Source organism: Orcinus orca, chromosome 17, assembly GCF_937001465.1.
Source record: "Orcinus orca chromosome 17, mOrcOrc1.1, whole genome shotgun sequence".
Taxonomy (NCBI): domain Eukaryota; kingdom Metazoa; phylum Chordata; class Mammalia; order Artiodactyla; family Delphinidae; genus Orcinus; species Orcinus orca.
In genome coordinates this window covers 17,553,185-17,573,302 of record NC_064575.1, presented here as the reverse complement: position 1 = coordinate 17,573,302, position 20,118 = coordinate 17,553,185, and the positions used below count along the sequence as shown (strand labels likewise).

Here is a 20,118-nt window from a genome sequence, read left to right as displayed (position 1 = left end):
GCTAGAGAGCAGAACACGTTGCTTTATGGTGTTAAGGTTTGTTACCAAAGCAGCTATCATTAATTTCTTACTTTAATCTTACCAGGTCAAGGTAGGCAATGAAGTTGCTACTGGAACAGGACCTAATAAAAAGATAGCCAAAAAAAATGCTGCAGAAGCAATGCTGTTACAGCTTGGTTATAAAGCATCCACTAGTCTTCAAGATCAACTTGACAAGGTGAGAGTTAAATTTACATGGACAGGTTCTATCCTGTCAGGGTACAAAAGTGATGAGCAAATTCTGTCCCAGTGTTCCTTGACTCTAAGTACTGTCTTAACTGGTGTTAAAGTAGATGTCAAGTTTTAACTTTTCTAAGGTGGTACTCTATCTTCATCTCTTTAAAGATAGATTCTCCAGGTATAAAATAACAGCTGTTTAGGGTTCAAGATAAAATATTATAATCTTACAATTAGAAAATACTAAAAGTTCATTGTATCATTATACATATCTTATATAATACCAATGTAATAATTTTTAGCTTACTGACTGATGATTTTTGCCTTATGTACACAGTTTTAATTCGTGCTTTTTTAAGAATAGAGGTTGTTAGCCTTTATTTCTGGAATACAGCTGAAAACACTAGAAATAAAGATCCTGATTACACCTTTAGGGCAGGAGCTATATAGGACAGACACTCTATAAACTAATTTTTCTGTTTACTTTAAATTAAGGGTAAACTCAGAGGGTGTTTATTTTCTGCCAAGACTTGTGTTCATGGTCCCCTATTTCTTCTGCAGCAGGTAATGACATCATTAACACCTACCTCTGTTGTAAGAGAAGCTGAGAACCTTGAATTCAGGACTTGGCAGATAACTAGGCAGGAACTGGCTTCATTTCACTTTGTATTAAATTATCATTTTATCTATACATATGTATAAATTATTTTTATTAAATATTTTATTTGTATGAACATTCACAAAACAGGCATAATAATTATTTCTATCATAAACAATATGCTTTTTTCCATGCCATTTTCTCACATAAGGATTCTGTTTCAGGGATATTTTCAGTTTCTGTAGGAACACCTTTCTGAAGGCTAGAGTAGAAATGATATCATCTGTTAAAAAATATTTAGATATGCTTTTCTTTTTAAGGTACTGTGAATATCTAGGAAGTTATTTTGAGTGATTAAAAATTATTTGTCTGTGTGATATCACTGGAGATTTCAATTCTGTTTTTATAACCTGGCTAATGAATGCTTTTTCTTCTTTTAAAAGTATTTGTAACATGAAACCTAACGTGTTCAAGTTTCTATAGTTCCTATATTGTGTATATGTTGTTTTAACTTAACACATTTATATTGACTTAAAATTGATAGGTGATTTATAAAAATATGTCAAAATAAATCTCATAGACATTTATTTGTAAGTTACGTGAAAATAAAATAGAACAAAAAACTGGCATTAATTTCATTAATTTGAAAAACGTTTTTTGCTTACCCACTGTGTTATTAGTTAGGGTTCTCCAGAGGAACAGAGCCCAACAGAGAGAGAGAGAGAGAGTGTGTGTGTGTGTGTGTGTGTATGTGTGTGCGTGTGCGTGTGTGTATCACACAGAGATTTTTTTTAAGGAATTGGCCCATGCAATTTTGGAGGCTTGGCTAGTCCAAAATTTGCTGGGGAGACTGGCAGGCTGGAGACTCAGGAAAGAGCTGCAGAGTCCAGAGGCGATTGGCTAGAGAGCTGCCTCTGGCTCCAGGGAAGGTCAGCCTTTTTCTAGGCAGGACTTCAACTGTCGAGGCCCACCCACATTATAGAGAGCCATGTGCTTTACTCAAAGTTCAGTGATTTAAATGTAAATCTCTTCCAAAAACACCCTCACAGAAACACCCAGAATAACATTTGACCAAATGTCTGAGAACTGTAGCCCAGACAAGTTGACATATAAAATTAACCACCACCCCCACTAAATGCCAAACACTTAAAATTGAAGATAACGGGATGACTGGAATTTTGTCCCTGCACGCAAGAACTGACCAGTAAGTGTTAGGGGTGAGGAGCTTTAATCATATGACAAAAATTATAGTATAATTAAAATTCTAGATATGTGAAGATGAATCTGGAAAGTCAGGAAGAGCCGAGACCACTGTTTTTATGTGAAGTAAAAGCTTTTGAATTATTAATTTGAGATTTGAACTTGAAAGTGACATGATCTGGTTTGCTTTCTTCAAAAGACAGTCCTGTAAGTAATGTAGTGAATGGATTTGGGCAGGACAGGACTGAAGGCAGGGAGGCCCGTGCTAGCAGAATTGTTCAGGTGAAAGATGCTGAGAATCTGAACTAAGGCAGTGGTGGTAGAGAGGAGAGGGGAAAGACACCAGCAGTCCTTCTGAGGTGTACATGATGAGATCTCAGTAGCAGATAATGTGCGTGGCGGTACAGGAAGAAGGAGGAGGAAAGAATACCTGCAAAAGGGGCAGTAGAGAATGATTTTAAAAAGGTGGCAGTCGTGTGCTGCAGAGATCGAATAAGAGAAGGAGTGAATATGATGACTTGTCAATAAGAAGATCTTTGGAGAATGTAGTAAAAGCAATTAAAAAAAAAACCCCTGTAAAAGCAGTTTTTAAAAAGTTGGCTTTTAAAAAAAATAAGCAAGATATGTACATGATTTTAAAAGAATTTAAATAGCACAGAAGAGTAAACAGTGAAAAAAAAAATGTTAGTCTCACTTCACCCTAAGACCCTCAGTCTCTTGGTCTCTCTTCCTAAAAAGTTATCTCCCACAGTGAGTTAATATTTGTACATTGTGTAGAATAGTGTCTGAAATATAATGAATCTTATGTAAGGATTTGATAAATAAAGATGAAATAAATATCCTTACAGAGATACTCTATGTGTATGCACTAACATACCCCCTTTAAAAATATTCAGATTTATCGAGTTGTGGTTCAGTAAATTTCGACGTGTGTGTGTGTGTGTGTGTGTGTGTGTGTGTGTGTGTGTGTGTGTGTACATGCACTGACCACCATCACAATTAAGATTTATAACATTTCTGTTATCCCAAACAATTCCTTAATGCCCATTTATAGTAAGTGTCTTCCCCTTTCCTCAGCCCCTGCCAAGCACTGGACTGATTTCTGTCTCTATAATTTTGCCTTTTCCAAAATGTTGTATAAATTGAATCGTACATTATGTAGCCTTTAGTGTCTGGCTTCTTTTTTTTTTTTAATAAATTTATTTAGTTTATTTATTTATTTTTGGCTGCATTGGGTCTTCATTGCTGTGTGCAGGCTTTCTCTGGTTGTGGCGAGCCCCTTGCTACTCTTTGTTTTGGTGCACGCACTTCTCATTGTGGTGGCTTCTCTTGTTGGGGAGCACGGGCTCTAGGCGTGAGGGCTTCAGTAGTTGTGGCACACGGGCTCAGTAGTTGTGGCTCGTGGGCTCTAGAGCGCAGGCTCAGTAGTTGTGGCCCATAGGCTTAGTTGCTCTGTGGCATGTGGGATCTTCCTGGACCAAGGATCGAACCCGTGTCCCCTGCTATGGCAGGCAATTCTTAACCACTGCGCCACTAGGGAAGTCCTGTGTCTGGCTTCTTATTGCTGAGATTCCTGCACGTTGTTGCATTTATCATTCATTTGTTCTGTTTTATTGTTTGTCACTATTTTATTCTTCACCAACATTTAGGTTGTTTGTAGTTTGAGGCTATTATAAATAAAGTGGTTACAAACATTCGTGTAAAAATCTTTATCGTACATATTCTCTAGTATATCCTATAGGTACACAGTTAAATAATAAGTACCGTGTCACTTTACAAGAAACTGAAGATTTTTTCCAGAGAGGCTGTACCATTTTGCATTTCCATAAGCAATGTTTGAGATTTCCAGTTACTCCACATCTTTTCCCGCTCTTGTTATTGTCATTTAGCTTTGATCATGCTAGTAGGTGTATAATATTATCTCTTTGGATTTTAATTGCATTTTCCCTAATTAATAATGCTGAGTAGATTATCATGTGTTTATTTACCATTCATATCTCTTCCATGAAGTATTTGTTCAAAATTTTTGTCTTTTAAAAAACTGGATGTTTTGCTTCCTTATTATTGGGTTGTAAAAGTTCTTTATATATTTTGTGTGCCAGTCCTCTATCAGATGAAGGACTCCCCTCTCCTCCCTTCCTGCCTTCTCTCCTTTTTTTATGTACGTTCAGGCACCACATTTGTTTAAAAGATGAGTGCTTTCTCCATTGAATTCCTTAGCATCTTTGTTGAAAATCAATTGACCACATATGTATGGGTCTGTTTCTAGAGTCTCTATTCTGTTCCATTAATCTGTATGTCTGTTCTTTAGCTATTACAACTGTATATAGAGTGTAGCTTTTTTGCTATGGTTTCAAATCAGATAAAGAACTCCATCTTTGTTCTGCTTTTTAAAAATCTTTTTGGCTAATCTAGAGTCTTTGCATTTTCATAATAAACTGTAGAGTCAATTTCTACCAAAAAATATCCAGTTGGGATTTTTCTTTGGGGTTGTGTTGACTATATAGATCAGTTTTGCATAAATTGATATCTTAAGAATATTGAGTCTTCCAGTGCATGAACAAGATCTAGCTCCCTGTTTATTTAGGTTTTTGGAAATAGATCCCAGCAGTGTTTTGTACTTTTTCATAGAAATACCTTGTACATTTTTAATGTTTATCCCTAAGCGTTTCATGTTTGTGGGTGCTATTGTTAATGGTATTGGTTTTTAATTTCCAATTCTTCTTTTCTAGCATATAGAAATACAGTTGTCTTTTATATATTGACCTTGTATCCTGTGACCTTGCTAAACTGACTTATCAGTTAGATTAGCTTATTTTGCAGATTTTTTTGTGATTTTTCTGCATCGATGATGTGTCGTCTGTGAATAAAGACAGTTTTTTCCCTTTCTAATCTGTATGCTTTTTATTTATTTGTCTTGCTTTATTGCCCTGAGTAGAACATCCAGAACAGTGTTGAACAGAAGCGATTGATTGTTGAATAGGAAAGCAGATATCTTTACCTTGTTTCTGATCCTACGAGGAAATCATTGTCTTTCACCATTATATACTGTGATGCTTGTAGGCTTTTTTTTTTTTTTTTTTTTTTTTGCGGTATGCGGGCTTCTCACTGTTGTGGCCTCTCCCGTTGCGGAGCACAGGCTCCGGACGCGCAGGCTTAGTGGCCATGGCTCACGGGCCTAGCCGCTCCGCGGCATGTGGGATCTTCCCAGACTGGGGCACGAACCCGTGTCCCCTGCATCGGCAGGCGGACTCTCAACCACTGCGCCACTAGGGAAGCCCCTGTAAGCTTTTTATATATGCTCTATATCAGGCTGATAGTTCCTGGTATTCTTGCATTGTTGGGAAGTTTTTTTCCCCCTCAATTATCAGTGAATGTTGAACTTTGCCAAATGCTTTCTGTGCATCTGTTGGGATACGCATATGACTTTTCTGTTTAGTTTGTGGATATGGTGAATTTTTTTATTGATGGATTTAAAAAAATTTATGTGATACGGTTTTCCCCCACTATCTGAAAGTATAGCATTCCTGTGAAACATTTTGTAAGCCAGAATGGCCTAAAATGAAGAAGTGTTTACCTTAGGACACATCGTGGTAACAGATGCACAACATAAATCCAGATAAAGCACAGATCTTCAGACGCAGTTCAAAGTTATGGCGGCTGGATGCTGAGATGCTGAATGTAGTTGCCACTCTTGGTGTGCACTGCCGCAGTGATGGTTACCTGCAAAATAAATGCTGAATGGTATTTTTGGTTTTTCATAGAAGTGAAAACCCTCTTTGGATTTCTTTTGGTCAGCAATAACAGGTACTAGTGCAGGTCTTTCATAAAAGCAAATGGCATAAAGTAAACTTTGAAAAGGTGGGGGATAGCTATATATACATACATAACAAAGATTACCGTTTTAACCATTTTTAGGTGTACATTTCAGTGGCATTAAGTACAATTACAGTGTTGTGCAACTATCACCACTGTCCACTGCCAGAAAGTTTTCATCATCCCAAGTAGAAATACTGGTTTTAATATCACTGTCAGGGTAGTGCTGGCCTCCTATAGTGAGTTTGGAAGTATTTCCTCCTCTTTCATAGTCTCAAAGAGTTTGGTATTCTTTCTTCCTTAATTTTTGGGTAGAATTTACCAGTGGAGCCATCTGGGTTTAGAATTTTTTCTGTAGGAAGGTTTTAAGTATAAATTGAGTTTAAAAAATAGATATAAGACTACTCAGATTATCTACTTCTGCTTGAGTGAGCTTTGGCAGTTCGAATCTTTCAAGGAATTTGTCCATTTCGTCTAAGTTGAGTTTAATGGTATAAAATTGTTCATAACACTGCCTTACCATTCTTTTAATGGCTACAGCATCTGTAGTGACATTTTCTGTCTCATTTCTGATATTGATAATTTGTTCTCTTTTTTTCTCCTGATCAATCTGGCTAGGGGTTTATCAATTATTTTTATTCTTTTCAAACAACCAGGTTATGGTTTCATTGGTTTTTCTCTATTTTTTTATTTTCAATTTTATTGATTTCTGCTCTTCATTTTATCCTTCCTTCACTTGCTTTGGATTTAATTTTCCGTTCTTTTTTAGTTTTGTAAGCTAGAAGCTTAGATTGTGGATCTGAGAACTTTCTTCTTTTCTAATATAAGAATTTAATGATATGTATTTCTCTTTAAGCACTGGTTTAGCTCTGTTCCACAGATTTTGACTAGTTGAGTTTTCATTTTTATTCATTTCAAAATTTGTTCTAATTTCCCTTTGATTTCTTCTTTCAAGTCCTGTGTCTCTTTTGATTTTCTGTTTACTTCTTCTATCAAGTGTTAATGTCTCCAGCTAGAAATTTGGATTTATCTACTTTCAGCTTTATCAGTTTTGTTTTATGTACTTTGAAGCTATGTTGTTACATACATATACCTTTAGGATTGTTATGCTTTTATGATGACTTGGCCACTTTATTATTATGTGATTTTTTTCTCTCCCTGGTAATATTCCTTGTTCTGAGTTCTTCTTTGTCTGATGTTAATATAGTCACTCCAGTTTTATTTTGATCAGTGTTTGTGTGGGATATTTCCCCCCCATCATTTTACTTTTAGCCTATCTGTGTCTTTATGTTTAAATTGGTTTCTTTTAGAAAGCATATAATAGGGTCTTGCTTTTTATTTATTTTTATTTTTATTTTTTTCTTTTTGCGGTACGCGGGCCTCTCACTGCTATGGCCTCTCCCGCTGTGGAGCACAGGCTCCGGACGCGCAGGCTCAGCGGCCATGGCTCACGGGCCCAGCTGCTCCGCAGCATGTGGGATCTTCCCGGACCGGTGCACGAACCCGTATCCCCTGCATCGGCAGGCGGACTCTCAACCACTGCGCCACCAGGGAAGTCCCAAGGGTCTTGCTTTTTAAAATATAATTTGACAATCTCTGCCTTTTAGTTGGGGGTGATCAGACCATTTGTACTTACTATAGCTGTTGATGTGGTTGCATTTAAATCTACCATCTTATTAGTTGTTTCTGTTTTTTCCATTTACTCTTTGTTCACTTTTTTCTCTTTCACCTTCGATGTGATCATACATTTTACTTCTCTCTATATAGTATAAAACCCACAGTTGTTACTAATTTTGCTTTATATAGTCAATCTTTTTATGTGGTTAAAATCAGGAAAAGTATCTTACATTTAGTTTCATTTTTTACCATTTTCAGAATTCTTCATTCATTTGTGTAGATCTAAATTTCTTTATGGTATTACACTCTTGCTTGTAGAACTTCCTTTAATACTACTTGTATTAGCAGGTCTGCTGGCAGTGATTTCTGTCAGCTTTTGTTTGATGAGAAATTTGTTATTTCGTCTTCATTTTAAAAGTTATTTTTGTCTGGGTATGGCATTCTGGGTTTTTGTGTTTCTTTCAGCACTTTATAAGATCTTGTTCCACTGTCTTCTGACTTGCATAGTTTTTTATGTGACGTCTGTTGTAATTCTTATCTGCCTTTTTTTCCCCCTCTTGGTGTGCTTTTTTTTCCCCTCTGAAGGCCTTCAAAATTTTCCTTTTTCATTAGTTCTCAGCAGTTTGACTCTGATGTGTCTAAATTTGATTCTTTCCTTTCTTCCTCCTTCTCTTCTCCCCTCTTCTCCCTCCTTCCTCTTTCATTTCTCCCTTTTGCCTCCTTTTCTTCCTCTTCCTCCTTCCTTTCTCCTTTTTGTATTTTTCTGCTTAGTGGTCTCTGAACACATTGGATCTGGGATTTGTTGTCATTCAGTTATTTTGTCAAATACTCAGGTATCATCTTTTAAAATATTTCTTCTTCCTTGTTTTCTCTCTCCTTGGGAGTTTCCAGTTACACATTTGTTAGACCATTGGTGTTGTCTTAATAGATCCAGAATCTTCTGTTCCTTTTTATTTTTCACTCCTTTTTTTTTTCCTGTTTCTCAGTTTGAGGAATTTCTATTGATTTATCTACAATATTACTGATTATTCTCCAGCTATGTTCATCTATTAATAATGACATCAATATTAATTTTCTTCTGTGATATTTATCTCCCTAGGATTTCCATCTGCTTTTGTTCTGCTATAATTTCTGTTTTTCTCCTGAAATTCTCCAAATGTTCATGCATGTTTTTTGCCTTTTACATTAGATCTTTTAAGCTATTAATCATAGGTATTGTAAAATTTATTTCTTAGAGTTCTAGCATCTGGGTCATCTCTGGGTCCTGTTTTGTTGACTTCTCCCTCTTTTGACAAAGGGTTATTTCTTTTTGCAGTTTTGGATGTCTCATAATGTTTGAATGAATGTTGGACATTGTGTATTGAGAAACATTAGAGGCTGAGTTAAATAGCATTTATGTTGAGAAATAGGCAAATCTCTTCTTCTGTCAGACTGTTACTATGGAAGGTGGCATCAATCTAGTCAGTAGTTGGGCTTGTTTTGGGTTTTGTTTTTGCCACAGTCTGTTAACTTCAAGTTCGTTTAGCAGTGGTTTGCTGTTATCTGTGTTTTGTTTGGGGTAAGGTTTGGGGAGGGTTTTTCCTCAATGTTTCTGCTCCATCCTCAGGTTGCAGCAGTCCTTTCTTTGCTCTGCCATGAGGTGAGGGGTATCTCTATGCTTTGTAGTCAACTGCTTCTACTTATTATTTGATCATAGGATTGTGTTGGGTAAGGGAGCATAATTCTTTTTTTTTTTAACATCTTTATTGGAGTATAAGTGCTTTACAATGGTGTGTTAGTTTCTGCTTTATAACAAAGTGAATCAGCTCTACATGTACATATATCCCCATATCTCTTCCCTCTTGCATCTCCCTCCCTCCCACTGTCCCTTATCCCACCTCTCTAGGTGGTCACAAAGCACCGAGCTGACCTCCCTGTGCTACGCGGCTGCTTCCCAATATCTATCAGTTTTACATTTGGTAGTGTATATATGTCCATGCCACTCTCACTTTGTCCCAACTTACCCTTCCCCCTCCCCGTGTCGTCAAGTCCATTCTCTAGTAGGTCTGCATCTTTATTCCTGTCCTGCCCCTAGGTTCTTCGTGACCTTTTTTTTCTTTTAGATTACATATATATGTGTTAGCATACAGTATATTTCTGACTTACTTCACTCTGTATGACAGACTCTAGGTCCATCCACCTCACTACAAATAACTCAATTTCGTTTCTTTTTATGACTGAGTAATATTGCATTGTATATATGTGCCACATCTTCTTTATCCATTCATCTGTCGATGGACACTTAGGTTGCTTCCAAACCCTCAGAGTGGGAGAGAATATTTGCCAATGAAGCAACTGACAAAGGATTAATCTCCAAAATTTACAAGCAGCTCATGCAGCTCAATATCAAAAAAACAACCCAATCCAAAAATGGGCAGAAGACCTAATTAGACATTTCTCCAAGGAAGATATACAGATTGCCAACAAGCACATGAAAAAATGCTCAACATCGTTAATCATTAGAGAAATGCAAATCAAAACTACAATGAGATAGCACCTCACACCGGTCAGAATGGCCATCATCAAGAAATCTACAAACAAAAAATGCTGGAGGGGGTGTGGAGAAAAGGGAACCCTCTTGCACTGTTGGTGAGAATGTAAATTGATACAACCACTATGGAGAACAGTATGGAGGTTCCTTAAAAAACTAAAAATAAAACTACCTTCCGACCCAGCAGTCCCACTAGTGGGCATATACCCTGAGAAAACCATAATTCAAAAAGAGTCATGTACCACAATGTTCATTGCAGCTCTATTTACAATAGCCAGGGAGCATAGTTCTTGATTTTCTTGTCCAACCTCATTCTCAGACAGACTCTATGGGCCTGGGGCTCAGAGGTGGGTTCTTCCTACTACTTCTACCTCCTTCCCCATGGTAGCCAAACTTTACTTTGTATCTGTAGGTTGTGTTGGGTGCAGTAGAGTTTTCCAGCCCCTTTCCCAGCATTTTCAGACATCTGCTTTATATTGGCGCAGGGTCTTTCTCTGAAGAGGGTTTTCTACCCTCCCTTTTTTTTTTTCTGGGAGTAGATAGCTTTTGCTTCTACTCTTTACCCGGAAGCAATGAGTCTTTGCCTGAGCTATCTGCCTATCCCCAGAGGCAGATAGGATTTGTTTCTCTCCTTTCTTAGTGACTTGAGCTTTTGTCTTTGTATGAGAGAAGACTAGAGGAGTGTGCAAAGTTCTTTGCTTTTCTCTCTGTGACAGACATTCACCTGCTTCATACCTGTACCACCAAGTGAGGCTCTCCCCGGTTTCCTGATGTACCTCCAGTTGTCCTGAGTTCCCAGAGGAAGCCTGTGGAAAAGCACTTCTCTCTGGAGTTCCTAGTTTTTCTAAACTGTTGTGCTAACCCACATGCAGTCTTTCAGAATTTACTAACGTTTCATCTGCCTTCTTCTTACCGGCATTTTTGGTATTCATCTCTTCCTTCCTTGCTCTGCCAATGTTGAAATATTTTGTGAGCCCAGCCTCTCCTCAGAGGGGTGTGTCACTCTCTAGAATTCATGTCATTTGTTTGCTTTACAATCTCAGATCTCTGATGGGTTCAAGGAAAGTTAGGACTTTTTACATTGTCTGGCTCTTTCTCATTGTTACATTTCTACATTCTAAGGAAGAGTGGAACACTCTCTCTACCTTTAAAAAAATATACTGATCTTGTAACTTGATTTTTTTTTTTCACTTACATGTCGTGGTTTCACTTATAACTTGGAATTTGTTCTACATCAAGACATAACTGGCATGTGCTTTATTCTTTTTTATATTTGTTTATTATATATTGGTCAGAGTAATATACGTAGTACTCATATATGTATAAGAAGTCGAGATTTATTCAAGATTAATGGTATAAAGACTCAAGTTTTATAATAAAAAACCGTGCTATCCTGCACTGCAACTGACCATTTCTGTTTCCCTTTTTCCAAAGGCAACCACTCACTACCCGTTTTAGTTGTTCTGTTATTTTCTACTGTCAGTAGCTTATACTGAGATTTCTTGGTGTTTTTTTGTTTGTTTGTTTTTCTTCTTAGGTTATTATCTGAGTTCCTGCTATGGAAAATGAAGATTTAGTTCTCTTATTCATACTCCACATGTATACTTTTCTATGTCTGTCTAATTTAACCCCAAACTCTCTGCCAAGTAAACACATCATGTACTTTTTTAGTTTCTTGGTTTTCCTTTCTTGGAGCTCTTTATCCTGCTCTTCTACTTTGGACTGTTTGTTTGATGGATCTGCTAAAGACCCACTATTTTGGTTCTTTTCTTCACCATTTCACTGAAAATTGCTTTTGCCTCTCTCCCTGGTTGAGTTGCCTGTTTTCTGGACAGTTTCCCTTTTTCTTCAGTTATTTCCTTGTGTTGATGGAGTACATGCTCTAGTAGCTTCCTGATAGAGGATACATGGGGAGTAAATTTTTTTGAGATCTTATAGGTCTGATACATCTTTATGTTTCCCACACAGTTGATAGTTTTTCTGAGACATAATTCTAAATTAGAAATACTTTTTTCACAGAGTTTTGAAGGCATTGCACCAATGTTTTCTACCTCTCAGCATTCCTGTTGAAACTCCAAAGCCTTCTGATTCTTCAGCCTGTTATGAAACCTTTATGTTTCGTCTCCCTCTTGATGCTTTTCTAACTTCTTTTCTCAGGAGTTTGGAAAATTCATGGGTGATTGACTTGATTTGTATATTCTTTTATAAATTGTGTTAGGTGTTTGGGTTTCAGTCCAGAAATTCATATACTTTAAAAGTGGGAAACTTCTTATATTTTTTCTTTGATAATTTCTTTCCTTCCATTTTTGCTAATGTTTCTTTCTAGGTTACCTGTTAGTCTAATGGATGATCTTCTGATTCTTTCTTTATTTTCTATTTCTGTGTCTTTTTCTTTATGTTCTGTTTTCTGGGAGATGTCTTCAATCTTGTCTTCCAGTCGTTGTTTGAAGTATTTTGCTTCAGCTGTCGTATTTTTTAGTTCCCAGAGCTCTTTCTCATTCTCAGAATATTCCTCTTTATAACCTCCTGTTCTTGTTTAATGCGTGTAATATTTCTCTCTTTCTTTCTCTCTGAGAACGTTTTTTTTTAATCTTTTTTTTTTTTGAAGTTTTACTCTGTTCCCTGTGTTGTCCTCACCATCCTTGTGGGTCGTAGGCTGGGGGTTGTCTTCTGAGGCCCAGTGAGGAAGGGAGCTGGGGAACCTTATCTTCCAGAATGTAAGGATGTAGCTTTGGACTCCATCTCCTTATTTGCAGTGTGGCATATAGATCCATCCCATCCTCAGCTGTACCTGGTGTCCAGAGCCTCTCTGTTTTAGGCCTTTCTGAAGAGGAAACCTTTTAGGAAACCTGTCTCCTTGGGGTCAGAGAGGTAACCTGGAAGTCTCATAGCATTTTGAAAGAGCTCCAGACAATCTTTCTGTTTTCAGGCTCTTCCAGGATTCATCTTTAGAAGTACCAGGTGTGCTTCTGATTCCCGAGGCTTTCTGGGGTCCTGGAGCACAAATGGATTTACTCTTTGTTAGCTCTTTGCTGGCTTCTTGCTCTGCAGGTGAGGTTTCAGCCAGCTCACATCTGCTAAGTTAGTTGCAGCTAATCTGCTTTCCAGGTTACCAACTTTGACTTACCTCTTCTGCTGTTGCTTCCTTTCATATTCTGGGGAGGGTAGGGGCAGAGGGCAAGAGAGAGAGTTTATGGCTTATTGGATTATCAATTTAGAGTTGTTTGGGGAGAGAGAAGAGATTACTCTTTGTGGTCACTGTGTCATGTTTAAGCAGAAACCTTACAAAAGCAGTTTCATGAGAGTGTTGGGGTAGAAATCAGAGAGCAGCAGGCTTGGGAGTCAGTTGAAGGTGAAAAATTAGGCTTAGGGAATGAAATCTAATACTTAAGTAACTTTGGTTATTAGTAGAAGGAGAGAAAGGGAGAAATGAAGTGCTAAATGTATTATTACCAACTTCGACTGAGCACTCAGGTGCCTGAGGATCTGTATTCTTCTAACCAGCCAGCTCTTTCTTTCCCTGAAGTGACTTATTCCTTGCAGTGTACACTTTCCTCAGATTTATAACCCCCTCCGTCAGCTCTCCTCTCATTCTGTGGTCCTGTTTTGTGCTTCACAGAGAACTTGTGAGTGGGAGTCTCCTCAGGCCTTCCCGTCCACGTGTATCTGCATTTACACACGTTTTCTCCTCCGTCCTTTCACGGTTGTACACTATTTGCTGGAAACTTAGTTTGTGTTTATATATGGATTTAATTTATCCCTTTGATCTTTGACATCTGATAACATAAATACTGCTTATAATAGGAAATAGGCCTTTTCCCCTCCTGGAGTACTTAATAACACCAGCTCCACAAAAAGAGAATGTAACCAGTTAAAGTCACTTATAATGTGATTAAAATACTTACTACTTCAAAATATCTGAGCTCAGAATGTATTTTACGCTAGACATTGACCAAATCATCTGGGAAAAGCCAGGATATTCCAGATTTCACTTAAAGTTAGGGTTTCGTTTTCAGGGTTTTTGCCCATGTCATTAGCAATATTCAGTGACCCTTGTCAGGACTTTTCAGTACAGACATAGTAATATTTCTATTGTTAATTTGACTTCAGAAGTGATAAAGAAGCCCTTTTAGTCACTTTAGCACTTGTGATGATTATTGTCTACTGTTTGAAAAAGAATTATCTACTTCTTCACCACCTTGGTAGAGCCCATGTTGTATAAATATAATACATATACTAAATATGGGGCTTTATTGATGACTTAAATTATAAATTTAAATAAACAGATAAAAGCAGGAGACATAAGAAACAGATTCGAATGTAGAAAAGGGATAGATGGTACCGTTCATGTTGGTTATTCTTGTGTCCATGGTTCTGGGGTCAGAGGTGGAGAGAACGCGCAGAATAACCTTCGCCCTTGCTTAATTGATTAGTCAACTTTTTTCTTTTTGAATTTGAGTCCCTTTCCCCGGACTTAAACAATTGGTTTAATTTTTCAGACAGGGGAAAACAAAGGATGGAGTGGTCCAAAGGCTGGGTTTCCTGAACCAACAAATAACAGTAAGTTTCTATTTTTATATTAACTACACTTGGTGTTCATCAGTGGTTCAGTGACTTGTCCCTCATTGGGTATTTACTGGGTCTGTTTGGACCTGAGATGAGACGTTAAGTGTTATGGGGGATGCACGGAAGTTGTGGTGTTTGCTTTCCTGGAACTGACAGAAGACACAGGTACTCATATCTTTAACATGGTTCAGTCATTGCAGACGGAGTACTATTTTATCCATAAAGCAGTGATGTTCTTTTTTTATAAGTTGTTTTTGTTGTGACATTATTACAATAGAAAAGAATCAAGAAAGAAAAACAATTATCTATCAGCCCATTATAACCCAACATCAGCTCTTTTCACAGTTCTACTTTTTAGGTACACACACACACACACACACACACACACACACACACACACACACACACTTTTACATAATTATAATATAGATGAAAGTTTGTACTGGGTTTCATTTAACATTGTAATACCCACATTTTTCAGGTTGTGCTGAGTCATTAGAATTTTTGATATTTTATTAAAGTCACTAATTGAAATGTCAGAAATGTAAGAATAAAATTGCTTACATTTTTATTCCAAATATAGTATATCAGACATTTAAAAATCCACTTCAGGTTATTTCTTTTTTCAGAGGTACATGATCAAGCTGTTATGCATTGGAAGCGTAGATATTTTGCTTGATTTCCTCCCCACCTTTCCCAAAAAGCATCTGTTGTCACTGAAGTGACTATTTTACTGTTAATCAGTAAAACAGCACAGCCAGCCAGTGAAGACCTCATCGAAGTGAAGGCCTGAGTGAAGTCAGATCTCTCTCATTTCTAACCCTAGTTCTCTTCTTCATAACCTTCAGAAGCTGAATTAGCTTAAATATGTAAATCGTCATAATGAAGAGTATTCTTTCATGTTAGCAGCTCATCTCTTGATGTATAATGAAATTTGTAGCAAACTCTTATCAAAGCATGCTTATGAGAATTGAATTCTTGGATCACCAAAACTAGCCTCTTGGAAAGACTATTTCAGTGAGGTAATAGTATTCATGAGTTACTTTCTGGGAATAATTTAAATAATGTAATATGACTCTGGGCCTTTTGTCTCTGTATGTAAGGATGATGAATGTGATAGGCTTAGCACATTGCCCAAAGAAAAAATGGAATCAGTTCAGGATTCTCAGAGAGTTTGTTTTTAATTCCTTTGATGTTTGAATATATACGATTATAATTACTTGGTCAAGGAATGTAAGAAACATTCAGTTGATCTCAGTTTTATGTAAAGTACTTAGCACAGTATCTCTTTCTTAGTAAGCACATAATGAATGTTAATTTCCTTCCCTGCCTTCTCTCGTTTTTTTAATAAAAATTCTATAATTCTGTGTAAGCTCGCCAAAAATTCCATTCTTATACTTTTTATCTGTCAGAGTTTTTGCATGTACATGTGAACCAAAGAATATGTATGGTTTATATTTGAATAGTTGCTTTTGGCATTAGATATTTTTTCAAAGAACATAAACATTATGTATTTGAATATGGAAGTCAGATAGTTGTTAACTTGATAGTTTTAACATGAAAGCACATTGTAGCTAGCCTGCAAACTCCCATCATTAAACAGTGATATTTTGACCCTCATCTTTATGTCTGTTGATTTTTTTCATAATTTGCTAAGGGATTTGGAACTCCTTTGCAAGTAGGGGAAGAAATATCACAGAGAGGCGAGTGAGTTTCAGTGATGAGAAATGTATAAGAATGCATAAAAGATTTGCTTTAAACGTAATGTTAGAAGTGATAAAGCAATTTGAAGCCCCCTCAAAATTTAAGCAAACTGTTAACACTCTAGGACTTCCTCTGGTCTACAGTAGAGTAGCTCAAACTGAGAATTTGAAAGAAGAATGATCACCCCTTCCCAGTGTGAGGAGGTGAGAAAGCTGATACAAGGTTCTTCTGTGAGTGGCCTGCAGGTTACCACAGACAATGAGGGCAGCCCAGCTCTGAAATTTAACTGTTTCTCTTCCCCAAAGCTAGTTCTCTCTAGTGGAGCCCCCAGGTCCTCTGGAGCCAGCTCGTAGCTACTTAAATACAACGTTAGGAAAAAGTTGGTTGCTATGATGACTCCATTACCTAAAAAATAATTTGAATTCATATATTATGATAATGTTTAGGTTAAATTCTCTTCTACTTAATCAATTCTTAAGTTTGAAATTCTGCCCTAGGTGGTTCCTGTCCTGTGGACAATACCTGTGTTAGTGTTTTGCAGGCAGGGGATAGAGCAGGGGTCTCAGTATGGCACATGTGGGAAGACAGGAATTTGAGAGACTGCCAGAGCTGCCTGCCTCACTGCCATATTGTCTGACCTTGAGCAACTCAGTTTACATCTTATTTTTCAATGTGCTCTGTTAAGAGTTACACATAATCAATTTATAGTATTGAGTATCTTTAATTTTCTAGCATTTGTAAAATGATTAATCATTCTTGAATAACATAAGAAAAGGTAACATTACTTTGTAGAAAACAGAATGTCATCATAAAGTGACTCTCTTCATTTTTCTTTTTTGATTAAACTTTACGTTACTTCACAAGTTGTAGTTAAAAAGAACAAATTTTTAGCCAACAATTATTTGGATAAATATTATGAAATTAACTTGGAACCACAGTGTACAAAAATTAAAAGAAGAGGACTTCCCTGGTGGCACAGTGGATAAGAATCCGCCTGCCAGTGCAGGGGACATGGGTTCGATCCCTGGTCTGGGAAGATCCCACATGCCACGGAGCAACTAAGCCCGTGTGCCACAACTACTGAGCCTGCGCTCTAGAGCCCACGAGCTACAACTGCTGAGACCGCATGCCACAACTGCTGAGTCCGTGTGCTGCAACTACTGAAGCCCACGTGCCTAGAGCCCGTGCTCTGCAACAAGAGAAGACACCGCGATGCGTAGCCCATGCACTGCAACGAAGAGTAGCCCCCGCTCACCACAACTAGAGAAAGCCCGCATGCAGCAATGAAGACCCAACGCAGCCGAAAATAAAAAAAATTTAAATCTTCAAAAAAAAATTAAAAGAAGAGAATACAGAATTGGAAAGGGGGAAGAAGGCAATTTTAACCTGGCACAGCTAGCACCTAACTGCAAGTAGACAAAAAAAGTTAATGTACATGTGCATTTAATTTTTGAAGTGGAAGATATTTTTTTAAAACATTACAGTCATAAGAAACTGCTAACAGTTACAACAAAAAAATAGTTTAAATGGTTTTGCAAGTGACTGTGATTTCAGAGCCTGGCTCCTGGCTTGATGGCCTGCAGATTTAAAACATGGACCTAATTTTTGCATGCTTCACAAACCTTTCTTCATTGCACTGAATTGCAGAATGTAGACTATTCTCAGTGTATTTTCACCCTGTGAATCACTGTCATAGTCGTGTTGAAGTGCAAGAACACATAACTCTGTAATGTGAGGTTTGTGTTAAATTTAGCGTGGGGCAATTTTATACTTGGCACACACATAAGAAGCTAGATTTTTACAGATGAATGACTAACAAGTTTTTTAAAAGATCATGCATTTTAAAGACTTACGGCTCATGGAAAACTTTGTAAAATTTTTAGATACAGTTCAGTTGATAAAATCTTTTTTTTTTTTGTATTCACATTCCATGTTTCTTATTAACACAGGGTTTTACTTAAAAGCAGGTTCATTGTTTCTTAAAGGTAAACTCTGGCTTAATTCGAAATTGGACTAAGCTCAAAAGCATTCACTGGTATGTGCCGAATCCACCCACTAAAAGATTGTTCGGAGGCATTTTTCACATAAATATTTTTCCGTTAACCTTTTAAAAAGTTTTATTTAGCCCCTGTGAAATACGCTGGCTCTTCTAAGGTTCATTAGAGATGACCCAAGACAAATACTTTTGGGATGGGAAAGAATTCTTAATAACCTTTTCAGTATTGAAGTTGACTTATCAAAATTTTTGTCGCTTTTATGTTATATCCATGTATTATTAAACTCTGTACATCCTGAAACCAGGAGGATAAACCATCCTGGTGACATGACATTAGAGAGATTGCATGCTTGTATCCCCTATGCTGTGTGCTGTATTTAGAACCTCTACATTTTGGAGGGGGGCGGGTGGGTGAAGTCTGTACTTTTAAGAGAATAGATGAATAGATTCTTTAAGTGTTTTGGGAGAATTCCCTGAACAGTTCCCTTTTGGGGCTCCCATAACAGAAGCCACTTCGTAATGACAGTTAAATTAGTTGGAGCCAATAGGATTTAAATACAGAGCCAAATGATTCAACTTAATTATTTATTTAGACATATAAATACTATGTTGGAAATCTAAGAGTGTAGCTGACTTGTAGCAGTCTATTTTATTTTTTCTTCTTCCAGTTTCATTGAGATATAATTGACATATAGCACTGTATAAGTTTAAGATGTACAGGCATAATGATTTGACTTACATCATGAAATGATTATCACAATAATTTTAGTGAACATCTATCATCTCATACAAAATTAAAGAAGTAGAAAAAAATATTTTTCCTTATGATGAGAAATCCTAATATTTGCTCTCTCGTCAACTTTCATCTGTAACATCCAGCAGTGTTATTTCTGTGTATCATATTGCACATTACATGCCTAGTACTTATAACTGGAAGTTTGTACCTTTGTTGACTGCCTTCACCCAGTTCCCCCTTCCTTACCTCCCACCTCTAGTAGCCACATATCTGATCTCTTTTTCTATGAGTTTGTTTGTTTGTTTTTGAAGTATAATTGACCTACAACACTGTGTTAGTTCCTGTTACACAACATAGTCATTAAATATTTCTATACATTTCAAAATGAGCACCACAGTAAGTGTAGTTATGACTTCACCATACAGAGATATTACATAGTTATTGATTATATTCCCCACACTGTACATTTCATACCCATGACACATTTATTTTGCAACTGGAAGTCTGTACCATCCTAATCTCCCTCATTTATTTCTTTCCTCCCCCAACCCCCTCTAGCAACTACCTGTTGGTTCTCTGTATCTATAACTCTTTTGTTATGTTTGTTCATTTGTTTTGTTTTTAACTTCCACATGTAAGTGAAGTCATACAGTATTTGTCGTTCCCTGTCTGGTTTGTTTCACTTAGCATAATACCCTCTAGGTTCGTCCGTGTTGTTGAAAATGGGAAGATTTCATTGTTTTTTAGGGCTGAGTAATATTCCATTGTATGTATCAAGTCAATCTACGGATTCAGTGAAATTCAGTACAATGAAGAAAGCCCGGGAAGCGTGCAAAAATTAGGTCCACGTTTTAGATCTGCAGGCAGTCAAGTCAGGAACCAGGCTCTGCAATCACAGTCACTTGCAAAACCATTTAAACTGTTTTTTAGTTGTAACTGTTAGCAGTTTCTTATGACTGTAATATTTTAAAAAATATCTTCCACTTCAAAAATTAAATGCACATATACTTTAACTTTTTTTGTCTACTTACAGTTAGGTGCTAGCTGTGCCAGGTTAAATTGTCTTCAGGGTACAAAATTCTGTTGCTTTTCTGTACACTAATAATGAACTGTCACAAAAAGAAATTGAAAAAACAATC

At 37.0% G+C, this 20,118-nt stretch overlaps 1 protein-coding gene across 12 annotated transcripts in view; it reads left to right on the top strand.

The window, feature by feature from the left end:
- STAU2 (staufen double-stranded RNA binding protein 2) overlaps nt 1-20,118 on the top strand; it is a 309,298-nt gene that overhangs the window by 131,604 nt on the left and 157,576 nt on the right. For all 12 annotated transcript variants that reach the window (XM_033407106.2, XM_049700368.1, XM_033407105.2 and 9 more), the window contains 2 exons: nt 86-217; nt 14,477-14,537. In XM_033407106.2, coding sequence (XP_033262997.1) covers nt 86-217; nt 14,477-14,537 — 193 coding nt within the window. The remainder of the gene's footprint in view (nt 1-85; nt 218-14,476; nt 14,538-20,118) is intronic.